The 23,491-nt window shown below is 35.9% G+C and overlaps 1 protein-coding gene, 1 long non-coding RNA gene and 1 pseudogene across 3 annotated transcripts; 2 read left to right on the top strand and 1 right to left on the bottom strand.

The window, feature by feature from the left end:
- The first annotated feature begins 1,452 nt into the window (after positions 1-1,452).
- LOC132301116 (serine/threonine-protein kinase haspin homolog) lies at positions 1,453-7,623 on the top strand (annotated as a pseudogene).
- Positions 7,624-8,651: 1,028 nt separating this feature from the next.
- LOC132299534 (serine/threonine-protein kinase haspin homolog) lies at positions 8,652-22,735 on the top strand. The gene is made up of 15 exons (XM_059796223.1): positions 8,652-8,757; positions 8,870-9,017; positions 9,109-9,192; positions 10,704-10,794; positions 11,123-11,724; positions 12,868-12,991; positions 13,275-13,384; positions 14,650-14,761; positions 19,699-19,791; positions 19,868-19,929; positions 20,012-20,142; positions 20,236-20,306; positions 20,387-20,439; positions 21,948-22,014; positions 22,207-22,735. Exons 1-15 carry the CDS (start codon positions 8,742-8,744, stop codon positions 22,348-22,350), a joined length of 1,908 nt encoding a protein of 635 aa, XP_059652206.1. The 5' UTR covers positions 8,652-8,741; the 3' UTR covers positions 22,351-22,735.
- LOC132299533 (uncharacterized) lies at positions 17,055-19,175 on the bottom strand. 2 transcript variants are annotated; one of them, XR_009480143.1, is made up of 2 exons: positions 17,947-19,175; positions 17,055-17,243 (listed from the first exon to the last, which is right to left on the bottom strand). It is a non-coding gene; the product is annotated as an uncharacterized LOC132299533 (long non-coding RNA). The 2 variants fall into 2 exon arrangements; XR_009480144.1 differs by having other exon boundaries at positions 18,777-19,175.
- Positions 22,736-23,491: the final 756 nt, after the last annotated feature.

Raw genomic sequence — 23,491 nt, 5'->3', positions numbered from 1 at the left:
TTGTAGATCTTTATGTTTAGTTTGGATGGAATGATTTGGAAGGATAGGGAAAGAAAAACAAAGAAAAGAAAAGATAAGGGGAATGTTCGTGTGTCTACACAAGTCAAACCTAGTGTTATTCAAGATTGACTTGTTTATTAAAAGTTTAAAAATCAAACTCAAATTTGGCTCATTCACTTAATGAAGGAGTTTGAGTCTAACTTAAAGCGAGTTGATGCGGAATCCTTAATTAACAAATCGGTTCATTAACAAACCTACTCAAAAAAAAAAAAAAAAAAAAAAAAAAAAAAATGGTTGACATGAATTTGAGATTTTTGGACTTCCATTCATAGATGGTCTTCGTGTGTGTGTCCACATAAATTTGTTGTTTATCCAAAGCCAACAAAAATTATGGTTGAGGACCGAAGGCAGTATATTCTAGGTCAACAGAAGACCTATCTCTGGCCCAAAAATTTGGGCCCAGTCAACAATTAACAAAATAGTTAAATTGGGCCACAACAAAAGAGTACTCCGTAGTTATTATTTCTGTTAGTGCATTGGGCCACTTCTAGGCCCAATTTCAAGAAAAGTGGACATGTAAATGGGTTGAGTCAAATGGAATTAAATCAGGCCGTATTTGAGCTTTGGGTGGGAACTTATATTTAAAAATTAAAACCCAAATAACGAGGTATTGGTTAGGGCTGCAATTCTGATTCGGGTGGGTTGAATGTACAACTTGAACTCAACCTCAGATAAGAAATGTTCGATTCTAATCTGAAACCATAAATTAGTCAACCCAAGCCTAATCCATTTTTTTAGTTTTAAACACATTTCAGGTTGAAAAGTTGGATTAATTACAATTATCCATATGACCAATTCAGTACTAAAAAAAAAAAAAAAAAATTCAAATACTAAAATTTCAATATGATATTAATTTAATTTCAGATTAAATTGCACCAAAACACTTTTTTACAAAATTAATTCTTCAAAGTGTTAACATACAATAAATTAAGGTTTAAACAAAGAAAGGTGAAAATAATAATTTGAATAATATAAAATAAAAAAAATATAAGAATAATATTAAAATTCGGGGGTTAGAGTTGATTTGAGTTACTAAGCACCTCTTCTTCAAGTACAACTCAAATTAAATTCGAATTAAATTTACCAAGCCAACGGAAAATCAGTCTGGACACGCCCAAGTTGGATTGGGTTGCCCAGCCCAAGTGTTACCCTACTGAGTACTGGCTTCGGGATCATCTGTTCACTTTCCCGCCTAATCTCACGATCTAATCTCTCCCCTCTGTGTACGGGTATTGTCAAGAGAAGCCGGCTAGTCTTCTTCACACTCCAATCAATCGAGTCATATATATATATATTTCAATCGCTCTTTGAGATATACGTAGTGTATATATATATATATATATGTAGTATATATTGAAGGGTAATCGGCCCTTTGTAATTTGTGCATATATTATGGGTTCCGAAGCAGGTAGAGAGAGAAAGCCCTAACCTTTCCTCATTTGCAGTAATTTCTGTTTATCCTTCTAATTTTGGGTTGTAAAGAGTAACCATATTGAAATATACATATATATTTATGTTTCAGGTGGAAATAGTGTTGATCATCAAGAACATGAGCGACAACGGTCAGAAATTGCACTAGTCTACCGGCGAAAAAGAGCGGAAATTTCTCATAAAGTTGGAACCAGGTGAGTGTTAATCTTTAAAAAGTTCAATATTTTTTTTATACGTTAAAACTATTATCAATTTGAATAATTTTCAGGAAGCAGTGTAGTTCTAATAATGAGAATCGGCTGAGTTTAGTCCAACCCAAGCGAGTTAGTTGGAACCGTTCTCAACAATGGAGGCCAAAAAGAATTACAAAACCAGCTCTTCCCAAAGTATGTTACTCTTTACTGCTTTCCATCTTCCATGTATATATTTCTGGACTACCATAGGTCCATAATGCATTTTGAATGGAGCAGGCATACTTTGAAGAGGTTGATTCCTCTGAATTGTTGGAGGAAAGCCCCTCACCCTAGGACTCTGGTACCTGGGGCCAAGGGCATCGAAATTGATAATGTTGCTATACCACATTTTCCCAAAGTATTAGAGAAATGGTTAATTTCTAAGAATGGACCTTCTGGTTCACTGTCCCGGATGTTAGAAACTCCTGGAATTCCTGGGGAATCTATTCACGATGTTTATTTGACTCTACAGGTATGAAAACCCCCAAAAAAGCGTATCTGCGAACCCACTCTGGTTTACATTCAGCCCAGAACAGTTCTAATTCAAGTTTCACGAATAAGGATGTTTTCTTTGAAATGTGTGCTTCACAAAAGAGTGCTGATGGATTCCGGACAATGGGTGAGGAGGGTCATGAAGATATTGATGTTGCAGTTGCTAAACTCTCTCTGACATCTAGATCTGCTACATTGGATGTTCATCACCAGGATCCTTTTATAGCTTTGTTAGCAGTGTGTGGACAGTCAGCTCCTTCAACGCTATTGGATGTATTCTCTCAATATTGGTTTGTGCTATACTCTAGTCAACTGGTGGTACTTCCTCCTTAAATGGCGTACATCTCATTTATATAGTTTTGATATTGGGTAGCAAAAGGAGTGATTGGATGTTCACATTGTGCCTATGCTCTATACGTTCTCATTGTGTTGTGAACTACCACACATCTTCTATTTATTATCCTGTCTTTATTTGATGTGCTTCCACGGCAATTCCTTCTAAGGGTTCTAAGGGTTTCTTCTTCTGCATGGTAGTTCTAAGCTCCATCCTTTTAGTTATTTGAGTATAGAGGATGCTTTGGGTTCTAACTTTCTTACTTATAATTTCATTAATAACCAAATATAGTATTTTAATGCTGATCTTTTTTTAATCTTTGTTTTGAGACAAGTTTTTATTTAATTTTGACCCTGCATCCTCTATTTGATTGATTATGAAAATCTCCTGAATGCAGTGATCAGGAAAGTATTGTCAAGGTTGGTGAAGGAACATATGGAGAGGCTTTCCAGACAGGAAAAACTGTATGCAAAGTTGTTCCTTTTGGTGGAGATTTGCTGGTGAATGGGGAAGTGCAATTGGTATTTATCTTAATCATGTTTTTTTTTTTCATTGGCTCTGGGCTCTTAAGATATTCTGTATCTAAGGAAGGGGGATATATAGTTGCTGTTGTTAGCTCTCTGGAATTTATTAGCAATCTGAGTGTGTGTCAAGGTTTCCTTTCTTATTATGTCAATGATGTTTTGAGTGTCTTGGTGCCTATGGACAATGTTTAGTAACTTTCTTTTTTTTTTGGGTGGGGGTGGGGGCTATTAATTTAAGACCTTATGCAATAGTTAAGCCATGTGTTTAAATATGCTTCAGAGATCAGACAAATTACTTGAGGAGGTTGTACTTTCCCTCACACTCAATCGTTTAAGAGGACAGGAGGGTGTTGTTTACAATGCCTGTACTACATTCATAGAGACGTTGAAGTAAGTTTGCACACTATTTTTTCTATAATTTTTCTGTTCTTAGAAAAGGACTTTCTTTATAGTGGTTTTGACGTCCCTTGGGTGCACCCTTAAAATTGATCCTCCTTTGAGGGAATTATGTTTGAAGTCTTTTATCAATACCATAGTAATAAGATGTTGACATATTTTTTCATTTCTCCGTCCACAGTATAATGGTATGCCAATCCCCTTATGATGCTGCCCTGATAAGAGCATGTGAAGACTGGGATGGGAAGCATGGTTCAGAAAATGACCACCCTAAGGAGTTTCCAGAGAAGCAGGTATGTTGTTTTTTACAAGTAATGGCCATTTGCTTGTGTATGTTTGAGCATATATATAATCTGTATTTGCCTCAGGAGTATGTGTATACTACTATACACACAGCAAAAGATGCTTTTCAAAAATTTATGTTTTCTCAAAGAACTGAAAAGTTTCTTTTAGATTGCAATATTTAAGTCAATGTAGTAAGCTTCAAATAACCATTTTAGACATGAAACTATTTGTTCCTGAGTATTTAATTATTTGATTTGTTTGTTAATGAATCTGATGAAATTATGTTCAGTGCTACATTGTCTTTGTTCAAGAACATGGCGATCAGGATCTTGAAAGCTTTGTGCTCTTGAACTTTGATGAAGCACGGAGTTTATTGGTTCAGGTGAGTTGACTTATTTTTCTACATTTTCCAGCCATTTTTTCCTGTTATATAATTTTTTGTCCGTTGTTATTGCAGGTTACAGTTGCCTTGGCTGTGGCAAAGGCTGCATTTGAATTTGAACACCGGGACCTGCACTGGTTAGTTATCATGCACTCAATTTTTGTAATAATGCTTCCTTTTTCTTGATTTTCGATTTAAGGAAAAAAAAAGAAAAATTGGTTACAGGGGGAACATCCTTTTAAGCCGGAAAGATTCTGCATCATTGCAATTCACTCTTGAGGGAAGGCCAATATATGTCAGGACATTCGGGTTGTTGATATCAATCATTGATTTCACTCTTTCGAGGATCGATACTGGTTTCAAATACTCACTTTTTTACTTTATATTGCCACATTGGAGATCTAAATTTTTACTGATTCAAAGTAGTAAACTATCATTCTTTGGCAACAGGGGAAGATACTCTCTTTCTGGACCTATCTTTAGACCCAGAACTCTTTGAGGGTCCAAAAGGAGATAAACAAGTAAGAGAGTAGTTGAGATGTCTTATTGTGGACCTGCAGTTTTATGTGCGAGAATTTTCATTTAATTATCTTTAAAATATTATATGCAGTCGGATACATATAGGAAAATGAAAGATGTAACTGAAGAATGCTGGGAAGGAAGGTATGGCTGTCAGTGTTTCCATATCTTAGTCATCAAATGTTGTAGGAAAATAGGGGTGGAAAATGGCCAGGTTTGGGCGGGTCATTAACCGGCTAATGACCTGTTTGGAGCGGAGCATACACGAGTTGGGTATTAAATGGGCAAGTCATCCTGCATCTAACAGGATTACTTTTTTTTTTTTCCCCAAAAAAAAAAAAAAATTTATTAATTATACACAAATGTCTTGTTTTTTCCTTTAAAAAACAAGTCAATTCATTTGAAACACAATAATTAGAATTCGGGTTGACCCGGATCTGTCCAAAAAATTATGATCTTGTTTTAAAAACCTATAACTTCTTGGTCTTGTGTCACATATCATCTAACCTTTAAAAAACTGTATTAACTAATATAAAGGAACATGATTCTATTTAACATTAATTTGTTTAATTGTATATATTAAGAATAATATTTAATAATATTAATCATGATATTACCATCCAACATTTCAAGAGATGAAAATGTTATTAATCAATATTTTCAAATTTATTTTTTATTATTTGTTTCAAATTGTGTTTGATTTGGTATGTGTGGTCTATGCAATTTCATCATATATGTGTTCTATTGATAATTTCTCATGTTCTAGGGTTGTAATGCGTTCAGAGTTGTGCTACAATAATAAAGTTAGTTGTATTTTGTTATATGTAGTCATTGTGGTAAAATACAATATTGTTAACAATTCTTTGGGGAGTTATATGCGGTGTTTCCAAATCTAGGTTTTTAATATTTTATTTTGAGCATGGGACATAGTGAATATGATTTTGTTAGTTTCAGAAGAATTGGGTCTGTGCAAAGTCATGATCTAGGGTTCTTGTGGATGATTAGTTGTGGATATTTTTTGTTTTCTTTTGTTTTGATTTTGAAATTCATTTATGAAATGGTTTTTATAGGTGATCCTAGATTTAGTATTGTGCCTCGCATATAAGTCTTTCATGGGTTTGGTAATTTCAAATTGTTGTCTGGTTTCTATGTGGATTGATATTCTTCTATAAGAGCAACGATGAAGCCCACAACTTCAATAGGGTTCCCCCCTTACATAGCAATATAGAGTTTACTATTGGAGTATCTTTGCTTGGCGTAGTAAAGACGGGGAACTTGGTCCCGTTTGAGTCACTTTGTGTAAATAATGCCAAGTTTTAGGTCTGTACTCATTTTGTCATCCCAGCACCTTCAATTAATGGAGACCAACATGGAGTAATGGCCTCAAAGTTCAATAAAAGAGTGGCATAATGTTGAACTGCAAAAATCAGATTCCACTAGGTGAGAAAATTTTATAGGGAGAAAATCTTGTTGTTTATGTGGAGTGGCTGTAGTTTTATTACTAAGCTTCCACTCTTTTCTTTAAATTACCATTCACTAACCTTTAAATTTACAAATATGGGGACATCACATCACACAAATGGTAATGGAGTATACGGTTTTTGAAACAATGAGAGTTTTTTTTCCCCCTAAATAAACAGTAAGAGTTTTAGAATCTGCAAAAAAACTTGAAAATTTGGGGTTGATCATGTGAATCTTCTTTTTGCCAATTTCCTTTACAGTGCTTTTTTCGTCTGTTATTTTATAAGTGCTCATGGTTATCCTCGTAGACCTGGCCCTAGTTCTCTTTGGGTTTCACCGTTCTCCCTTTAGGTCTTCCTCTGGTTTCTTCCTTGGTATAATAAGAATTTATGTAATTTAAGAATATAAACATTCTGCAAGGATTTGTTACACTTTGTTCAAATTGGGACTTGAACTCTCAACCTTCTTGAGTGGGAGATCCCTTCAAGCTAATGCATGGTGGTTCATTTTTATTTCTTTTTACTTTTTTGGAGAACTCTTGATTATGTCAGTCTGCTATTCTGAATACTGATGGCTTCCCCTGCACTAGTGATTCCATGCCACAAGTAACACAGTCCGGAAAAGACCACATATGAAAACTTTTTCTTAAATTAGAGTTTTTTTTTTTTTTTTTTTTTTAAGCATTTATTGGGAGGCCTAATTTTCAGGGCTTTGAAAATATATTGAATGTCAAAGAAACACAAAGCCCATCCACTCTTAATATTTATCCTGTACATCTTAGTTTCTTTTATAGTTACATTTTCCTGGATGCTGAATCCGTGTCATTTTTCATGACTATACAGTTTCCCCAAGACAAATGTGTTGTGGTTGCAGTATTTGGTTGATATTTTGCTCTTGAAGAAATCATACGTAAGTCCTTGGTCCTGCAAAAATCAACAAGTACATTACAACCTAACTTGATTTAATTGGGGCAGTGTCCTACTGGAGTGAACTTTTTAGAACTGTTACCAACTGTTATTTGTTACTATATTACTAGTAGGAAAATGAAAAACCATAGATCTTCACTTGAAATGTTATGGCAGGATCGAACTTCAAAAGATGTGAGAGATTTGCGTTCACTGAAGAAACGGCTAAACAATTATGGTTCAGCAAGAGAAGCAACTTCTGATCCTTTTTTCAGGGACTTGTTTGCCGATGAAGCAATATGAAGGAGAACTTGATAAATGTTATAGGAAAAGTATAATTTATAAATGACTTGAGATTGACTTAACCTTAGATATATCGCAAAGTGAACGTTCCGAGGCTCTAACTACACCATTAACACTGATGCTCAAGAGTTTTGCTGCTGAAATAGGCAATGACCTTCTACAACTTGTAAAGTTGGCTCCTCTATTTTGACGGCTTCGTTTTCCATTCTGTTGACTTGACTGAAGAAGCTAAAGTGATTGAAATGTATATAGCATAAGGTTTTTTGTGAGTAGGTCTGGACTTGCTATATCATATATGTAACAGGATTGAATGTTATTTATTGAAATGTATATAGCAGATTGTATTAGTTCATGATGGTATAATGCTTGATGATTGTCTAGTGTTCGTTTATGTTGGGTTGGTATTCATACTTTACAAAAGATCTCCCTATATATGTATATGTATGTGTATATCTGAAAAGTGATCAATTGGAAACCATTTCCATTTGTTCATCCTTTTTCACATTTTATGTATGATTTTGTATTGTGATAAAGTTCGAAATTTATTTCATTACAAATATTCTGCAAATCATGTCGAGAAAAGCAACTTTTAGATTTTCCTTTCTTCACTGCCATAGAGTGCAGTGGCAAATTGAATTATGGTGCAAAAACTTAATGAATTACGGTGCAGTCATGTTGTAGATCCATTAAAAATATCTCCTTTAAATGAAATACACTTCCTTTTTTCCAAAATTCATTATCCTTCTCAAAAATTTATGGTACAACACCTTTTTGTTTTTTTTCTTCACACATGGTGTGTGACTGCATCATTCAAATAGTGACATCTAAATCAAAAGATCAACACAACCGCTTTCTTCATAACTCTAGCATGTAGTTGACCGGACATTTTTTGGGGGACACTAGACACTGGATTAAGGATGGAATCTGACTCTGATATCAGTGAACGCTTGATGTGACACCGGATTAAGAATGAGATCTGAATCTTATGCGCTAACTTAAAAACTTAAACCATTGGATAATGGTGTGTATTCACTCATGCAACCCTATTATTTAACAAAAGGAGTAATTGTGTACGTGGTCTATTGTACCACATATAAGCCCAACTCCAAGACAAGTGGACTTGTAAATGGGATGGGTTAAATGCAATAGCATCAGGCTGCATCTGAGTATTGGGCCAGGACTTATATGTGAGCCCACACGACGACGTATGGGCTTCTGAATCATCTGTTCACTTTCCCGCTCAATCGCGTTCAAATCTCTCTCTCCGTACGGGGCTTCTGTATCTTCTTCACAATCGAATCACACTCCCACATACTGACATACAGATATATATATATATATATATATATATATATATACACACATACATACACTCACATATATTTATAGTTCTCGATCACTCTTTGCGCATATATTATGGGTTCCCAAGCAGGTAGAGAGAGGAAGCCCTAACTTTTCCTCATTTTCAGTAATTTCCGTTTATCCTTCTAATTTTGGGAGAGTATTGAAACATACACATATATATGCATTTCCATATGTTTCAGGTGGAAATAGTGTTGATCTCTGGTCAACAATCATAGCCGATGATGAAGAAGATGATCAACATCATCCAGAATCTCAGCCACATCGACCAGAAATTGCTGTGGTCTACGGGCGAAAAAGATCCGAAAAGGCCCATAAAGATGTAACCAGGTCAGTGTTAATCTTTAAAAAGTTTGAATTTTTATTGAAATTTTTGCATTTTTCACAGGTTTAGATTTTTATCAATTTGAATAATTTTCAGGAAGCAGTGTAGTTCTACTGATGAGAATCGGCCGAGTTTAGCCCTACCCAAGCGAATTAGTTGGAACCGTTCTCTTTCCACCAGGTTTTGCCCTAATGCCACGGCTTTCAATTGCTATTGCTGCTTTGCAATTTGAATGTTTCAAATTTCAGGATTATTATTCTATTTTTTTAGTTCAATCATTGGATGATCAGTCCTATTATACTGTACTTTTTTTTTTAAACACTCTTTTTTCTCTTGACGTTACTCAAGACTCGATTGTTTGTGCCTTTTTGTTGCATTTGCTGATGATATCTATAAAAAAAATTATGAAAAAAAAAAAATGATATCTAAAAGAAAAAACTATAAATTTTATGAAGATAATGCACATTTATGTCATTTTATTCTGGAAATGAACTGATACGTTTTTATGCATTTTTTCAAGTTACTCTGGCTTTTTGCTACTGAGATGAACTTCGCTTGCGTTTTGTCACTTGAATGAATAAACAAAGTGGAACATACCTATGGAGAACTATACAGTGTAATTGCCATTCTTTTGGGGACTATAATATGTTTATGTATGTGGGTGTGTATATTATATATATATATATATATATATATAGAGAGAGAGAGAGAGAGAGAGAGAGATGGAGAACTGCAGTGCAAGATCAAACAAGCTGGTGAGTTAGAATAAAAATATTGAAACAGTGTACACTCACTGTTTTAAAATAGAAATTTTGTTTACACATAATGGAATTGGATGAAGGATCTTGAACATGAGTGATATGTTAAATCTTACCGGAAAAAAGTGATAGGCTAAAGTTCACTGATAACAAAGACAAAGAAAAGTTATCTATAAAGGCAATTCTTTCTTTGTTTTCTTCTTTATTTCAATATTTTTATCTTTAGGGGATGGGATGTTAGTGATCCTTGAAGGGTGGTAAGTATCTTCAATTGTCTTGGAATCTAGTAATGTTAGGTCCTATCAAGGTTATTTGCAACAATTCTTTATTCCGGTAATAGTTGTTCCCTATGTATCATGAAGGAGGAAATGTGGCTTGGCCTGGCCAATTCTTATTTTATCTTTCGATCTACTTTCTGATACCAGATAGTTGCCCATATGTTATTTGCATAACTTGAGGTCAATATTCTGACACGACATGGGGGTTACTGTTTGGCTGTCCTAGTTGCAAGTAATTAGTAATGATCTAGGTTGATAGAGAATGGTACTATATAAAGCTTATTCCACCTAATCAAGTTGCAATTTGGATATTGGACAAGGCAATGAAATAGAGTAATTGTTGGCTTTTTTCCACATTATATCTCGTTGTACACATAATTTTTTTAACTTCCCATCTCTTCAATTTGAGTTTGCTGACTTTATTACATAGTCAAGTGAATCTAAGTCTTTCATAAGTGTAGATATTATTACCTTTTTACTGTTTCATTTCGGATATGGATTTGCATTTGCAGTTTATTTTGAGTTTGCTTTTCCCATGCTATGTTCTAGTTCTTTCTGGAAATTTCATGAGTTAGTTCTACAGACATTGATGCAATGAATCATGAAAGCAAGAATCTTGGGCTCACAGTTGTAAGACATTTACTTTAATTTACAGAGGGAGAACAAGTATTGCAATTGTTGCATGTGTGGAGCGTCAGCCTCAACAAAGGAAGCCAAAGAGAAAAACAAAACCAGCTCTTCCAAAAGTACATAACTTTACTGCTTTCCATCTTCTGTGATGCTGTCTAGTATATTATTCTTGACTACCATAGGTCCATAATGCATTTTGAATGGTAGTGTATTAGTCTTTTTTGTATTTAAACAGCACTGTAAAGTCATTTTGACACTTCCATGTGCTGGTGATTCAAAATTCATTGATAAATAGCACCAGAAATAAGTGGGCAAGTTGTTCTAATTGTTGACAGAAACATTTTTCAGTGGTTAAGATGGAACAATCTCCTATTATTAAATGTTGGGAAACTTACATATTTTCACTGACGTGATTCTGCCATCTAATGTTTCTTGTGTCTGCAGGGAAAATTTGTGCAACCTCCAAATTTGGATAAGGAGCGGGCATACTTTGAAGAGGTTGATTCCTTTGAATTGTTAGAGGAAAGCCCCTCACCCAAGAACTCTGGTACATGGGCCAAGGGCATGGAAATCGATGATGTTGCTATACCACATTTGTCCAAAGTATTAGAGAAATGGTTAATTTCAAAGAAGCTAAATCATAGTTGTGGACCTTCTCGTTCACTGTCCAGGATATTAGAAAGTCCTGCGATGCCCAGGGAATTTTTTCAGGATGATGTATTTCACTCCACAAGTATGACAACCCCAAAAAGAACATCTCTGCAAACCCATTCTGGTTTACATTCGGCCCAGAACAGATTTAATTCAAGTTTCACAAATAAGGATGTTATCTTTGAAATGTGTGGTTCTTCACAAAAGAACGATGATGGATTCCAGACTATGGGTGAGGAGGGTCAGGCAGATCTTGATGTTGCAGTTGCAAAACTCTCTCTTACATCTAGGCCTGCTACATTGGATGGTCATCAGTGGGATCCATTTATAGCTTTGTTAGCAGTTTGTGGGCAGTCAGCTCCTTCAACTATATTGGATGTTTTCTCCAAGTATTGGTTTGTGCTATACTCTAGTCAACTGGTGCTATTTCCTCAATAAATGCTTACATCTCATTCATATAGTTTTGATATTAGGTAGCAAAAGAAGTGATTGCATGTTCACCTTGTGCCTATGCTCTATACGTTTTCGTGTTTTGAACTACCAATTATCTACTGTTTATTATCCTATTTTTATTTGATGCACTTCCATGGCAATTCCTTGATGTGATTCTGTATATCGCAACTGACTCCAAAGTTGACTTTTTATGGCAGTTTTTGTTATCATTTTCTCATATTAACATCAAAGGGTTTTTTTCTTCTTCTTTTTTCCTTTTTTTTTTCTTCCATCCTGCTTGTAAATCCTTATTAAAAGGAGCCCTCTTCAATTACCATAATAAAGTCTTATCTGGCTTAAACGCGGAAAAATGTCTATGTTCCTTTTGCATTTCTTTTATTGTTTCATTTGTTTATACTTTCTTGGTTTCTTACTACTTTTTTTTTCTTTTTAAATAATTGTTGGCTGGTTGAGATACATAAGAGGATTAAATGCCGACAATTTCTACTACATTCCCGACTGCAGTTGGTAAAAATGAGTTTCAGCATGCAGTGAGCTAATAGCATAACCATTGTTTTTTACACGTTAAACCAGTAAATTCTAGTAGAGTGACATGGCTTACTTTTTGATTAACGATTGAGTTCAAGGACATAGTTTATAATTAATTAGGCTGCTTAAATTTCCACCCCTCTGTTTCCAAATTGCTTGGAGCTATGGTCCTGATAACACCAAATAGCATACCAGAAGACTTTAAAAATTCTGTATCACATATTCAAAACCGTATTACTGAATCAAACTTTTAAGTGAGAATATTTAGTGGCCCACATTGATTGGAAGCCTTGGATATAACTTTGATTTATTGTAGTCTTCTTTGGTTTTTCTTTATTTATATTTATTGGCTGAAATGCATATTAGTTCTAAGCCCCATCCTTTTAGTTGTTTGAGTAAAGGATGCTTTGGATTCTCACTTTCTTACTTATAATTGCATTAATAACCATATATGGTATTCTCATGCTGATTTTTTTTTTTTTTTTGGCACAAGTTTTTATTTAAATGTGGAATCTTCATCCTCTATTTGATGGAATATGAAAATCTCTTGAATGCAGTGACCAGGAAAGTGTTGTCAAGGTTGGTGAAGGTACATATGGAGAAGCCTTCCAGGCTGGAAAAGCTGTTTGCAAAGTTGTTCCTTTTGGTGGAGATTTGCGGGTGAACGGGGAAGTACAAAAGGTATTTATCTTATCAATTTTTATAATTTTTTTTTTGGTCATTGGCTCTGGGCTCTTAAGATAATATGTATCTGAGGAAGGGTGGTATAGAGTTTCTGTTGTTTTCTTTCTGGAATTTATTAGTAATCTAAGTGAGTGCCAAGGGTTCCTTTCTTATTATCTCAATGATGTTTCGATTGTCTTGTTGCCTATGGACAATGTTTAGTGACTTCTTTTTTCTTTGGTGGGGTTATTAATTTAAGGCCTTATTCGGTAGTTAAGCCATGTTTTTTAATATGCTTCAGAGATCAGAAGAATTGCTCGAGGAGGTAATACTGTCCCGCACACTCAATCGTTTAAGAGGACAGGAGGATGTTGTTTACAATGCCTGTACTACATTTATAGAGACAATAAAGTAAGTTTGCACACTATTTTTTCTATAATTTTTCTGCAATACAAAATTCTTAGAAAAGGACTTTCTTTATAGTGGTTTTGATGTCCATTGGGTGCACACTTAAAATTGGTCCTTTTTGAGGAAATTATGCTTGGAGTCTTTTATCTCCCTTTAGAAGGATAGAACAATGAAGTAATTGGTTGGTGTTACTATAAGTCATTTGAAAAAATGCATTGGAGTGTTAAATCCCTTCCGGCACTTTAATGTTAGGGACGCTTCATTACAAAAGGAATTGTTACGACCAAGCCTGGCAGGCTGTCTGCCAACCACAGAGTCCATAAAGATTGTATTTGATGCTTGCCCAATAGTGGAAGGTCTAGGAAGTGATTGATCCAGTGATAGGAGTCGGTGATTAAAGCCCCAATGAATTGATCAATAAATATTATGGTCCTAGTGGAGTAATTTTTTGGCATATAAGAATGTTCAAATGTTGGAAGGAGTTTAAAATCTCACTTATAAAGTTTTAAAATCCCATATGCTGGTCCACCAACCCATTTTTCCTATTCTTGGGAGAAAAAGTGAGCATCTATGAACTTTGAGCTGGTTGAGTTGGTTAGGCCTTGCATTTTGGATTTTGGCTGTGAATTGAGTATGCATGTTCAAGTTTGTGGGGAGCAACTTCATGCCAATTGTGCAGAGTTCAGGTCTGCACCTGTGCACCTCTACCAACAACTAACTGATTGGTCCAATACTGAATTGTGATATTTCCTAGCTGTACGCTTGAATTGTTGATGTCTGACCCCAAGTGAAGTTGGCAATAGGATATTGTTTATGTAAATCAGAAAACTGTCTGCTTAGTTATCTTGTTGGGTTGATTATCAATTTCCTTATACAGAAGTTATACTTGTAATCATCATGCTATTATGTTGAAAATTATTAAACTGATAAAATTATATTTTAGTAGTTGAACTTTTTAACATAAATATAGTGATTCAATTTGGTAGTCCTACAATTTCAGTGAAGTTTACTAAATGAGTCAACCCCAAACAAAAATATCTGGACAGGCTGGCGTTTCCATTATATGCTTATACATTTCTGGTTACAAGTGGCTCGCTTTTTACCTTACTCTCTGGTAACTTGAACCATGGGGTTATTTCTTAAGGTGCTTTCCATAGGTGTCATTAAGAGGCCAAGTCAACTTTGAACTCAAAAAAAGAGTTGAAATCATGATAGATATGGAATTCTAGAAATAAGATGTTGAAATAAATTCTATTCTCCATCCACAGTATAATGGTATGCCAAGGCCCTTATGATGCTGCCTTGATAAGAGCATGGGAAGATTGGGATGGGAAGCATTGTTCAGAAAATGATCACCCTAAGGAGTTTCCAGAGAAACAGGTTCCTTTTTTGTTAACATATAATTGCCATTTGCATGTTTAAGTTTGAGCATATATATAATTTGTATTTACCTCAGGAGTTTGTGTAACGACCCAAACCAGGGGTCCGGATTGCTAGTCGGGTCCTTAACCAAACCCGAGGACACACTAGGGGTAAAATGGTCATTTCATAATGTGAGAGGGTAATAAGACCTCAAACTAGTCAAATGAAGTCCAAAACAATTATTCTAGGCATTCCATAATGTTCGGTGAGATTCTACGGTCACTGGATGTGATTTCCCAAAAGTACCTTTACCCGGTTCATGAAGAATCCTGACACTGTCCCACTAAAACGACCATAACTCCCAACATGAATGGAGTTTGAGGATGAGGTTGGTCCCATTAGAAAGTTAACTCAAAATCCTTGAAAATGGACTCAAGAATGACCCTATTTGGGTTTGAAACGAAAAAGTTATGACCGTCCAAAATTAAGTGGTCAAAGCTAAAAAAAAAATGAAGGGCAAAATACCCACTGGAGGGCTGGAACCGGTTCCCAAATCTTGCTACCGGTTCCACATGGACAGAATGTCCAAAACGTGAACCAAGAACCCCTTGAACCGGTTCCCGGATGTGGTACCGGTTCCCTAAGTCCAGAAACTAAAAAAATGCCCTGAAAGCCTAAAATCATGAACTTGTGCACTTAGGCACTCCTATGGTCCATTAGTGACCTTAATCCAAGTTCAAAACCTGTCCCAACACAATCCAAAATAATGATTTACATGTCATGATCACTTACTTCAACAACTTAATAGCATGCAACATCATTTCTTCCATTCAAATAAGATATATTGCATAGTCCTTACACGGTGTCCAAATTTGCATCAAAATAGAGTCCAAGGCTCATAGTTAAATTACATGGCCTTACCAGACACTCTTAATACATATCAAAATGTTGCTTTACAAAAAAAATGGCCTCAAGTCTACAAAGTGGTTGCAAAACACATTACAATTTCCTTTCTCATGCTTGTGGAGGGATGTCCTCCACTACCTCCTTCCCGAGACCTGAAAAATGTTAATAATAAGGGGTAAGCAAAATTGCTCAGTAGGTGGTGCCTATGACACACCTCTTGAGACCCCGCGAATCTAAGCAATGAATAGAAATAAAGGGAAACGGGATCATGTTATACCGAGGAAGAATACAATACAATTACAAGGCTAAAAATAAATAAAGTCGTGCCATGAAGTGCAATGCCGTGCTATGTCGCTCCTCGTTTCAAAACCATCCATCACTTTTCAAACTGTTGACATTACTCGTCCTTTGGTGACTCCGCAGCGACACGAGAGAAGGATTGGCTACTGTCCCTGACCTTTGGTACCTCCGTGGCGTCATTTGGGGTCCAGATAGCTCAACCACGCTAGGGTGATTCTTCTAGTTCCCTCTAGGTTATATTAACACCACGGCCTTTTGGTGACTCCGCGACGACCTGGTTTTTCACAAAATCCTTTTATCAAAACTTTTTCCCAAAAATCCCCTTTCTCTCATTTATTTCAAAACAACTTTCCCAATTCTTTGCTCAATGCCATGCATGAATGTCTCATATATATTTGAATGCCGTGCAAATGGAGAAATCCATACTCATCAAGATAACAATCAACAATATACATGCTTTACATCAAAAGAAAATTCTAAAAATATATCTCATACTTTCTAATCACAAAATTCATCACTTATAACACAATAGGCATGAAAACTGTAACGACCCGAACCCGTGGGTCCGAACCGTTAAACCGGTCCTTACTCGAACCCGGGGTCAACTAAGGGTAACACCGTCCTTTACTAGGCTCATAGGTGGTATACGGGTCATTCTAAGGTCCAAGGTATTTCAAGATATGACTAGGGAGGAAAAGTCAAAGGTACTGGTCAAAGGGGCAAGATCAGCCGGCTGATGGCCCTCCGCCGGCCGGCTGAAAGTGGATGGTTGGTCGGCTGAGATGATCATTAAAACTGCATGCTCTCGGGACTTTGTCAAGGTAAACTGTCGGCCGGTTGAAGATAGAGTTTCGAGATGCTTATCAGTCAGCTGACATGCCTTGTCAACCGGCTGATTAGCCTTGGAATGCTGCTAAGTGCAGCCTGAAGGTCCAAAAACTCTAAGCTCTTTGTGAGCCCAACCCAATGCACAACATGTCCCAAGCTCACAACAACAATAATACATACCACGAGTCATCATCCTCAGTGAAATTAATCAAATAACCCATAGTCGTCTCACCCATCCCAATATACCAAACATGATTGCCACATGCTTCCATGGTCATACACAAAATACATCAAATTGCTGATTAGAGTACGGATACATTGTCAAATTATAACAATAAAATGATTACATAGAATTTTTTTAAGCTTTACAAAATATACATCTCAATACAGTGTGATACACATAAAATCCTTTCCAACCCCGTCCATGCTCGTGGAAGATCAATACCCACCAGTTCAACCCCGTGACCTGAAAAATTATAGAGGAGTGAGCACAACGGCTTAGTAGAGATTGCCTACGTGGCACCTCCTCAAACAAAGTAAGTAATCCAATGTTTTACACACAATGAATAGGTAAAAGGAGTGGGATCATTCGAGGGATTTTATATATGGCACTTAAATTTTCCAAATAACCCTCATCACTATCACGTACAATGCAATGCATAAATGACAATGCAACCCCGCATCACACCATACGTTTTCTTGTTCACACATCCTATCCATACCATCATGTATCCACACTTCACTTCCCCTCTATCACACATCTACACCCTCACTTCTTTTATACTTATCAATATCCTCATGCCATGCATTTGGAGTATTTTAATTTCAATCATTCAATTTTCCACATGTCTTCATTATGCAATAAACAATTAAATGACCATAACAAGATAATTGAACAACTTAAGCATGCTTCAACACACACCAAACAATCATACTAAGAGTAACATATAAAATCCACCACATAGTCACTTTTTAGCGTGTCATTAGAGATTCATATACAAAATAAACATTTAATTCCATCAAATCCATCAATTAGACAAAACTCAAGCATGAACCAAAACCCTAGAGTTTGCATCATTCAATTAACACCAAATTGACATGCCAAAAGAGGGGGAAAACATCAAATTAACTACTAGATCCAAGGAAAATCGACAATTAGACAACTCTACCTCAAATTGATGTAGAAAACCCCAAAATTCCCAAATCCAAGCCCTAACTTGTGAAATTCCAAGGTGCACCAAACGAGGCTTGGCTCGGATCAAATTGTAGATCTACTTGAGCTCTTCAATTTGCCGCAAACGGCATAAAAAATCTCTCAACGGTTTGAGAGAAATCAAGGATTGAAGATTGAAAGAGAAAGAGAAAAAGAAATGAGAAGAGGGAGAGAGGGCCGTGCGATTAGAGAGAGAGAAAAGATGAGACCAACTAATGGTCTCATGACCATTTAAAAGAAAAAAAAAATAGTGGTGGGCCCCACCAAAATGAAATATCTTTTCTTTCTAAACTTTTACCACATATATATATATATATGCATACACTTAATAATTCACAACCACATCTAACACATTAAATAAAATAAATGTGATGCAATTGGACCCAACCATAATCCCCGTACACAACAATTCCGGTAACGAGTCCCACCCAGGACCGACCGGCCCGAAAAACTAAAAAAATGTTGAAATGGAAACCCTTGCATTTCAAAGAGTCCTGAACTCAATAAAATGCCCCAACCAACTCTTGGACACACTCGGCACACCCCACGGTGTCCGGCAAGCAAAACGAGAAAAGACGAAAATACCCTCGGAAAATTCAGAAATTGCAGAAAATGAAAAATGGTGAAAAACAGAAATATTACAAAAACATTACCATTTAAACATAGTTCTTCATCACATATCAACTTAGCATGTAAATACATCTCATATACAATATATAGCAAAGTTTGCATGAAATATACACAAATTAATCATGTAATAATACAAATTTTAAAGAATTGACTCACAAAAATACAAGAGATTATGGATTAGAAACCCCTACCTCAAAAGGAAGCAAAACCCCCAAAAATTGCCCGATCCAAACCCTAATTTCGAAATTCCAATGAGCACCAAAAGTGAAATTGCTCCAATCAATGCGAAGATCTCGACGAGTTCTCCGTTTTGCCGCAAACGGCACCATCAAACTCCTAATGGTTGAGGAGTAATCAAAGATTGAAGATGGTGAAAAAAAAAAAAAAAAGAAAAAGAGAAGAGAGGAAGAGAGAGCCGGGAGATAGAGAGAGAATTGGAGGCCTTGAAATGGCCTATTGGCCACAAAATAAACAATTAAGTGGTGGTGGGTCCCACCACTCAAATATCCACCTTTACATTAATATATATATATATATATATTTCATTTAATTTACAACCACACACAAACATTTAAATACATAATTATGCACAAAATAATTATACATGATGTGCAATGGATCCAAAATAAAATTCCCATACACAACAATTCCGGTTGGGGGTCCCACCCGGGACCGTCCGGCCTGAAAAACAGAAAAATGCAAAAATGACCACCATTGCATTTCTAGGGGTCCTGAACTTAAAGAAATGCCCTAATCAACTCTCGGGCACACCTGACACACTCCACGGTTTCTGGCACGCAAAACAAGGAAGGACGAAAATACCCTCGAAAAATTTAGGAAATTCCAGGAAATGGAAAATGGTGAAAAACAGAAATATTACAGTTTGTGTATACATGCAACAAAGGGTGCTTTTCAAAAATTTATGTTTTCTCATAGAACTGAAAAGTTTCTTCTAAATCACAATATTTAAATTAATGTAGTAAGCTTCAAATAACCATTTTAGACATAAAACTATTTGTTCCTGAGCTATTTAATTATTTGATTTGTTTGTTAATGAATCTGATGAAATAATGTTCAGTGCTACATTGTCTTTGTTCAAGAACATGGTGGTCGCGATCTTGAAAGCTTTGTGCTCTTGAACTTTAATGAAGCACGGAGTTTATTGGTTCAGGTGAGGTGACTTATTTTTCTACATTTTTCCGGCCAATTTTATCTGTTATATAATTTATTGTCCATTGTTATTGCAGGTTACAGTTGCCTTGGCTGTGGCAGAGGCTGCATTTGAATTTGAACACCGGGACCTGCACTGGTTTAGTTATCATTTACTCAATTTTTGTAATAATGCTTCCTTTTTCTTAATTTTCGATTTAAGGAAAAAAATTTGGTTACAGGGGGAACATCCTTTTAAGCCGGAAAGATTCTGCATCCATGCAGTTCACTCTCGAGGGAAGGCAAATATATGTCAAGACATTCGGGTTGTGGATATCAATCATCGATTTCACTCTTTCGAGGATCAATACTGGTTAAAAAATACTCACATTTTACCGTATATTGCCACATTGGAGATCTAATTTTTTGCTGATTCAACGTAGTAAACTATCATTCTTTGCAACAGGGGAAGATATTCTCTTTCTGGATCTATCTTTAGACCCAGAAATCTTTGAGGGGCCAAAAGGAGATAAACAAGTAAGAGAAGTTGGGATGTCTTATTGTGGTTTTGTGTGTCAGAATTTTCATTTAATTGTCCTTTAAAATCTTATATGCAGTCAGAAACATATCGGAAAATGAAAGAGGTAACTGAAGAATGCTGGGAAGGAAGGTATGGCTGTCGATGTTTCCATTACTTAATCATCAAATGATGTAGGAAACCATTGGTGGCATAATTGCCTTTGAAAGTTGATTATGGAACTAATCAAGCTGCTATGTTATTATGTTATGACATCTCTTTAACACTAAAGAGGAAAAAGAGAGAAACTATTTCCCTGAGATTTGGTTTATGAAAAGGCGAGAGTCCTAGTTTCTCTTTTAAAGTAAGAAACATAGCAGTGGAGTATTCCTCGCCTTATGATATCATCCTTTTCTTCGTCAAGTTATTCTTTTAGCTACCTTACCATGAGAAGGATAAAGGAATTGGGATATTTGTCACAAGAGTGTTGGATGGGCTGAAAAAGTTTTTCTTCAACTAAGAAAAAGTGTAATGGTTACTTCAGTAATTTAATTGGTATGCACACAACTTCAACAGGGTTCCCCTTACATAGCAGTATAGAGTTTACTACTGGGGTATCTTTCTTTGGTGTAGTAAAGACGGGGAACTTGGGTTCACGTTTGAGTCACTTTGTGTAAATAATGCCAAGTTTTAGGTCTCTACTCATTTTGTCATCCCAACACCTTCAATTGATGGAAACCAACATGGGGTAATGGCCTCAAAGTTCAATAAAAAGTGGCATAATGTTGAACTGAAAAATCAGATCCCATTAGGTGAGAAAATTTTGGTGTTTATGTGGAGTGGCTGTAGCTTTATAACAAAACTTCCACTCTTTTCTTTAATTTACTATTCACTAATCTTTAAATTTACAAATACAGGGATCAAATCACAAACATGGTAATGAAGTATATGGTTTTCAAAACAATGAGAGTTTTAGAATCTGCAAAAAACAATTTGGGTTGATCGTGCGAATCTTCTTTTCGCCAATTTCATGTGCTATTTTACAAGTGCCTCATGGTTATCTTCACTAACCTGAACCTAGTTCTCTTTGGGCTTCACCGTTCTCCCTTTAGGTCTTCCTCTGGTTTCTTCCTGGGTAGAATAAGAATTATGTGTACTTTAAGAATATAAATATTCTGCGAGGATGAGTTATGTGATGTGGTTTTCTCTTCATTTTTTTTAGGTAAGATATACTCGTACAACAAACACACTTTGTTCAAATTGGGACTTGAACTCTCAACCTTCTTGTTGGAAGGAGTGGGAGGTCCCTTCAAGCTAATGCTTGGTGGTTCATTTTTTATTTCTTCTCACTTTTTTGGACAACACTTGGTTATGTCTTAGAGTCTGTTCTTGTGAATACTGATGGCTGCCTCTGCACTAGTGACTCCATGCCACAAATAACCCATTCTGGAAAAGACCACATATGAAGGCATTTTCTAAATTTGAGTTTTTTAAAATATTTATTAGCTGCTTAGTTTTCATGGATTTGGAAATATGTTGATATGTCAAAGGAACACAAAGTCAATCCTCTCTTACTATTTATTCTCGACATCTCATTTTCTTTTATGGTTGCTTGCATTTTTCTGGATGCTGAATCCCCGTCATTTTTCATGACCATACAGTTTCCCCAAGACGAACGTGTTGTGGTTGCAGTATTTGGTTGATATTTTGCTCTTGAAGAAATCATATGTAAGTCCTTTGTCCTGCAAAAATCAACAAGCTGATTACAACATAACTCGATTTAATAGAGACAGTCCTAGTGGAGTGAACTTTTTAGAACTGTTAAATAACTGTTCTTTGTTACTGCTAGTGCTAGTATATTATTTACATTAACGAGTAGGAAAAAGACAACATAGATCATCACTTGGAATATTGTGGCAGGATCGAACTTCAAAAGATGATAGAGAGATGCGCTCACTGAAGAAGCGCCTAAACAATTATGGTTCAGCAAGAGAAGCAACTTCTGATCCTTTTTTCAGGGACTTGTTCGTTAATGAAGCAAAGGAAGGTGAACTTGATAAATGAACTACAGATATTTCACAAAGCGACCATTCTGAGGCTCGAACTACACCAGTATTTTACTGCTGAACTAGTCAACAACCTTCTATGACTTGCTAAGGTGTGGCTCCTCTATTTTGAAGGCTTCCTTTTTCCATTTTGTGTTGACTTGGCTGATGAAGCTAATATTATTACAATGTTTTCTTCATATCTGATGAGAAACGGATATTTATTGCGATTGGAAGTGAGTATAGCAGAAGGTTTTTGTGAGAAGTTATCGTCTTTCTATATCATATATGTAACATGTTCATGACGAAACAATGCTTGATTATTGTCAGTGTCGAGATCTCTCTATACTCTATAGGTATGTATATCTAAAAAGTAGCAATTAAGACCCATTTTCTTGCAAGAACTACATTTGTTCATCCTTTTTTGCACTTTATATATGATTATGTCTTGTGATAAAGTTCAGTTTTATTTCATTTCAAATATTCTGTGAATCAAATACATGTTGGGGAAAGCAACTTTTAGAATTTTCTTTCTTCGTTGCCATAGAGTGCAGTGTAAACTTAAGGTCTAAATTTTTTTTTTTTTCCTAGTTGGGAGTCACTACCTCCACTGAGGTTCGAACCCATGACCTCTCTTTGAAAAGTAGGAATTTTATACCGCTAGGTCATAGGCTTATAACATCAGTCGAGATTCGTCCCAGTGTGTAACTATTGTCTGCTTTGTACCCTCTTTGTACTCACAGCTTTTAAAATGAAACATTAGAGTTCCCGATTACTCCTCGTAAATTGGATTCGTCAAGATGATGGAATTCACATATCCGATCGGGACTAGGTTGGCCTGGATTCTTGTACAGACATTTGCTATAGCTCTCGCCAGATCGCCTGATGATTAACACGTTTTGAAAACTGTGAGCACAAAGAGGATATAAAGCAAACAATAATTACACATTGGGACGAATCTGGACTGATGTTGTAGATCCACTATTTGGATGATGCAGGCATGCACTATGCATTTTGGATAAAAGAGGATCACCACAACTACTTTCTATCCTATGTCCAGAAAGTTGCATGATGTGTTCCCCTAACTGTAGACACATACACCTCATCCATGCCGATAATTTGTGAGTACCTTATTTGATCTAATTCCAACTTTAAATTTA

Source organism: Cornus florida, unplaced genomic scaffold, assembly GCF_030987335.1.
Source record: "Cornus florida cultivar Cherokee Brave unplaced genomic scaffold, ASM3098733v1 CherokeeBrave_3.0.0_Hap2_Chr03, whole genome shotgun sequence".
Taxonomy (NCBI): Eukaryota; Viridiplantae; Streptophyta; class Magnoliopsida; order Cornales; family Cornaceae; genus Cornus; species Cornus florida.
Note: the sequence above shows the minus strand (reverse complement) of the source record. Positions and strands in the feature narration are given on the sequence as shown.

What these genes read in the sequence shown, in the direction of transcription:
- LOC132299534 (XM_059796223.1), top strand. An exon ending in TCTTTCGAGGATCAATACTG is followed by an intron (nt 20,143 to 20,235) that starts GTTAAAAAATAC and finishes TCTTTGCAACAG; the next exon opens with GGGAAGATATTCTCTTTCTG. An exon ending in TGCTCTTGAAGAAATCATAT is followed by an intron (nt 22,015 to 22,206) that starts GTAAGTCCTTTG and finishes ATATTGTGGCAG; the next exon opens with GATCGAACTTCAAAAGATGA.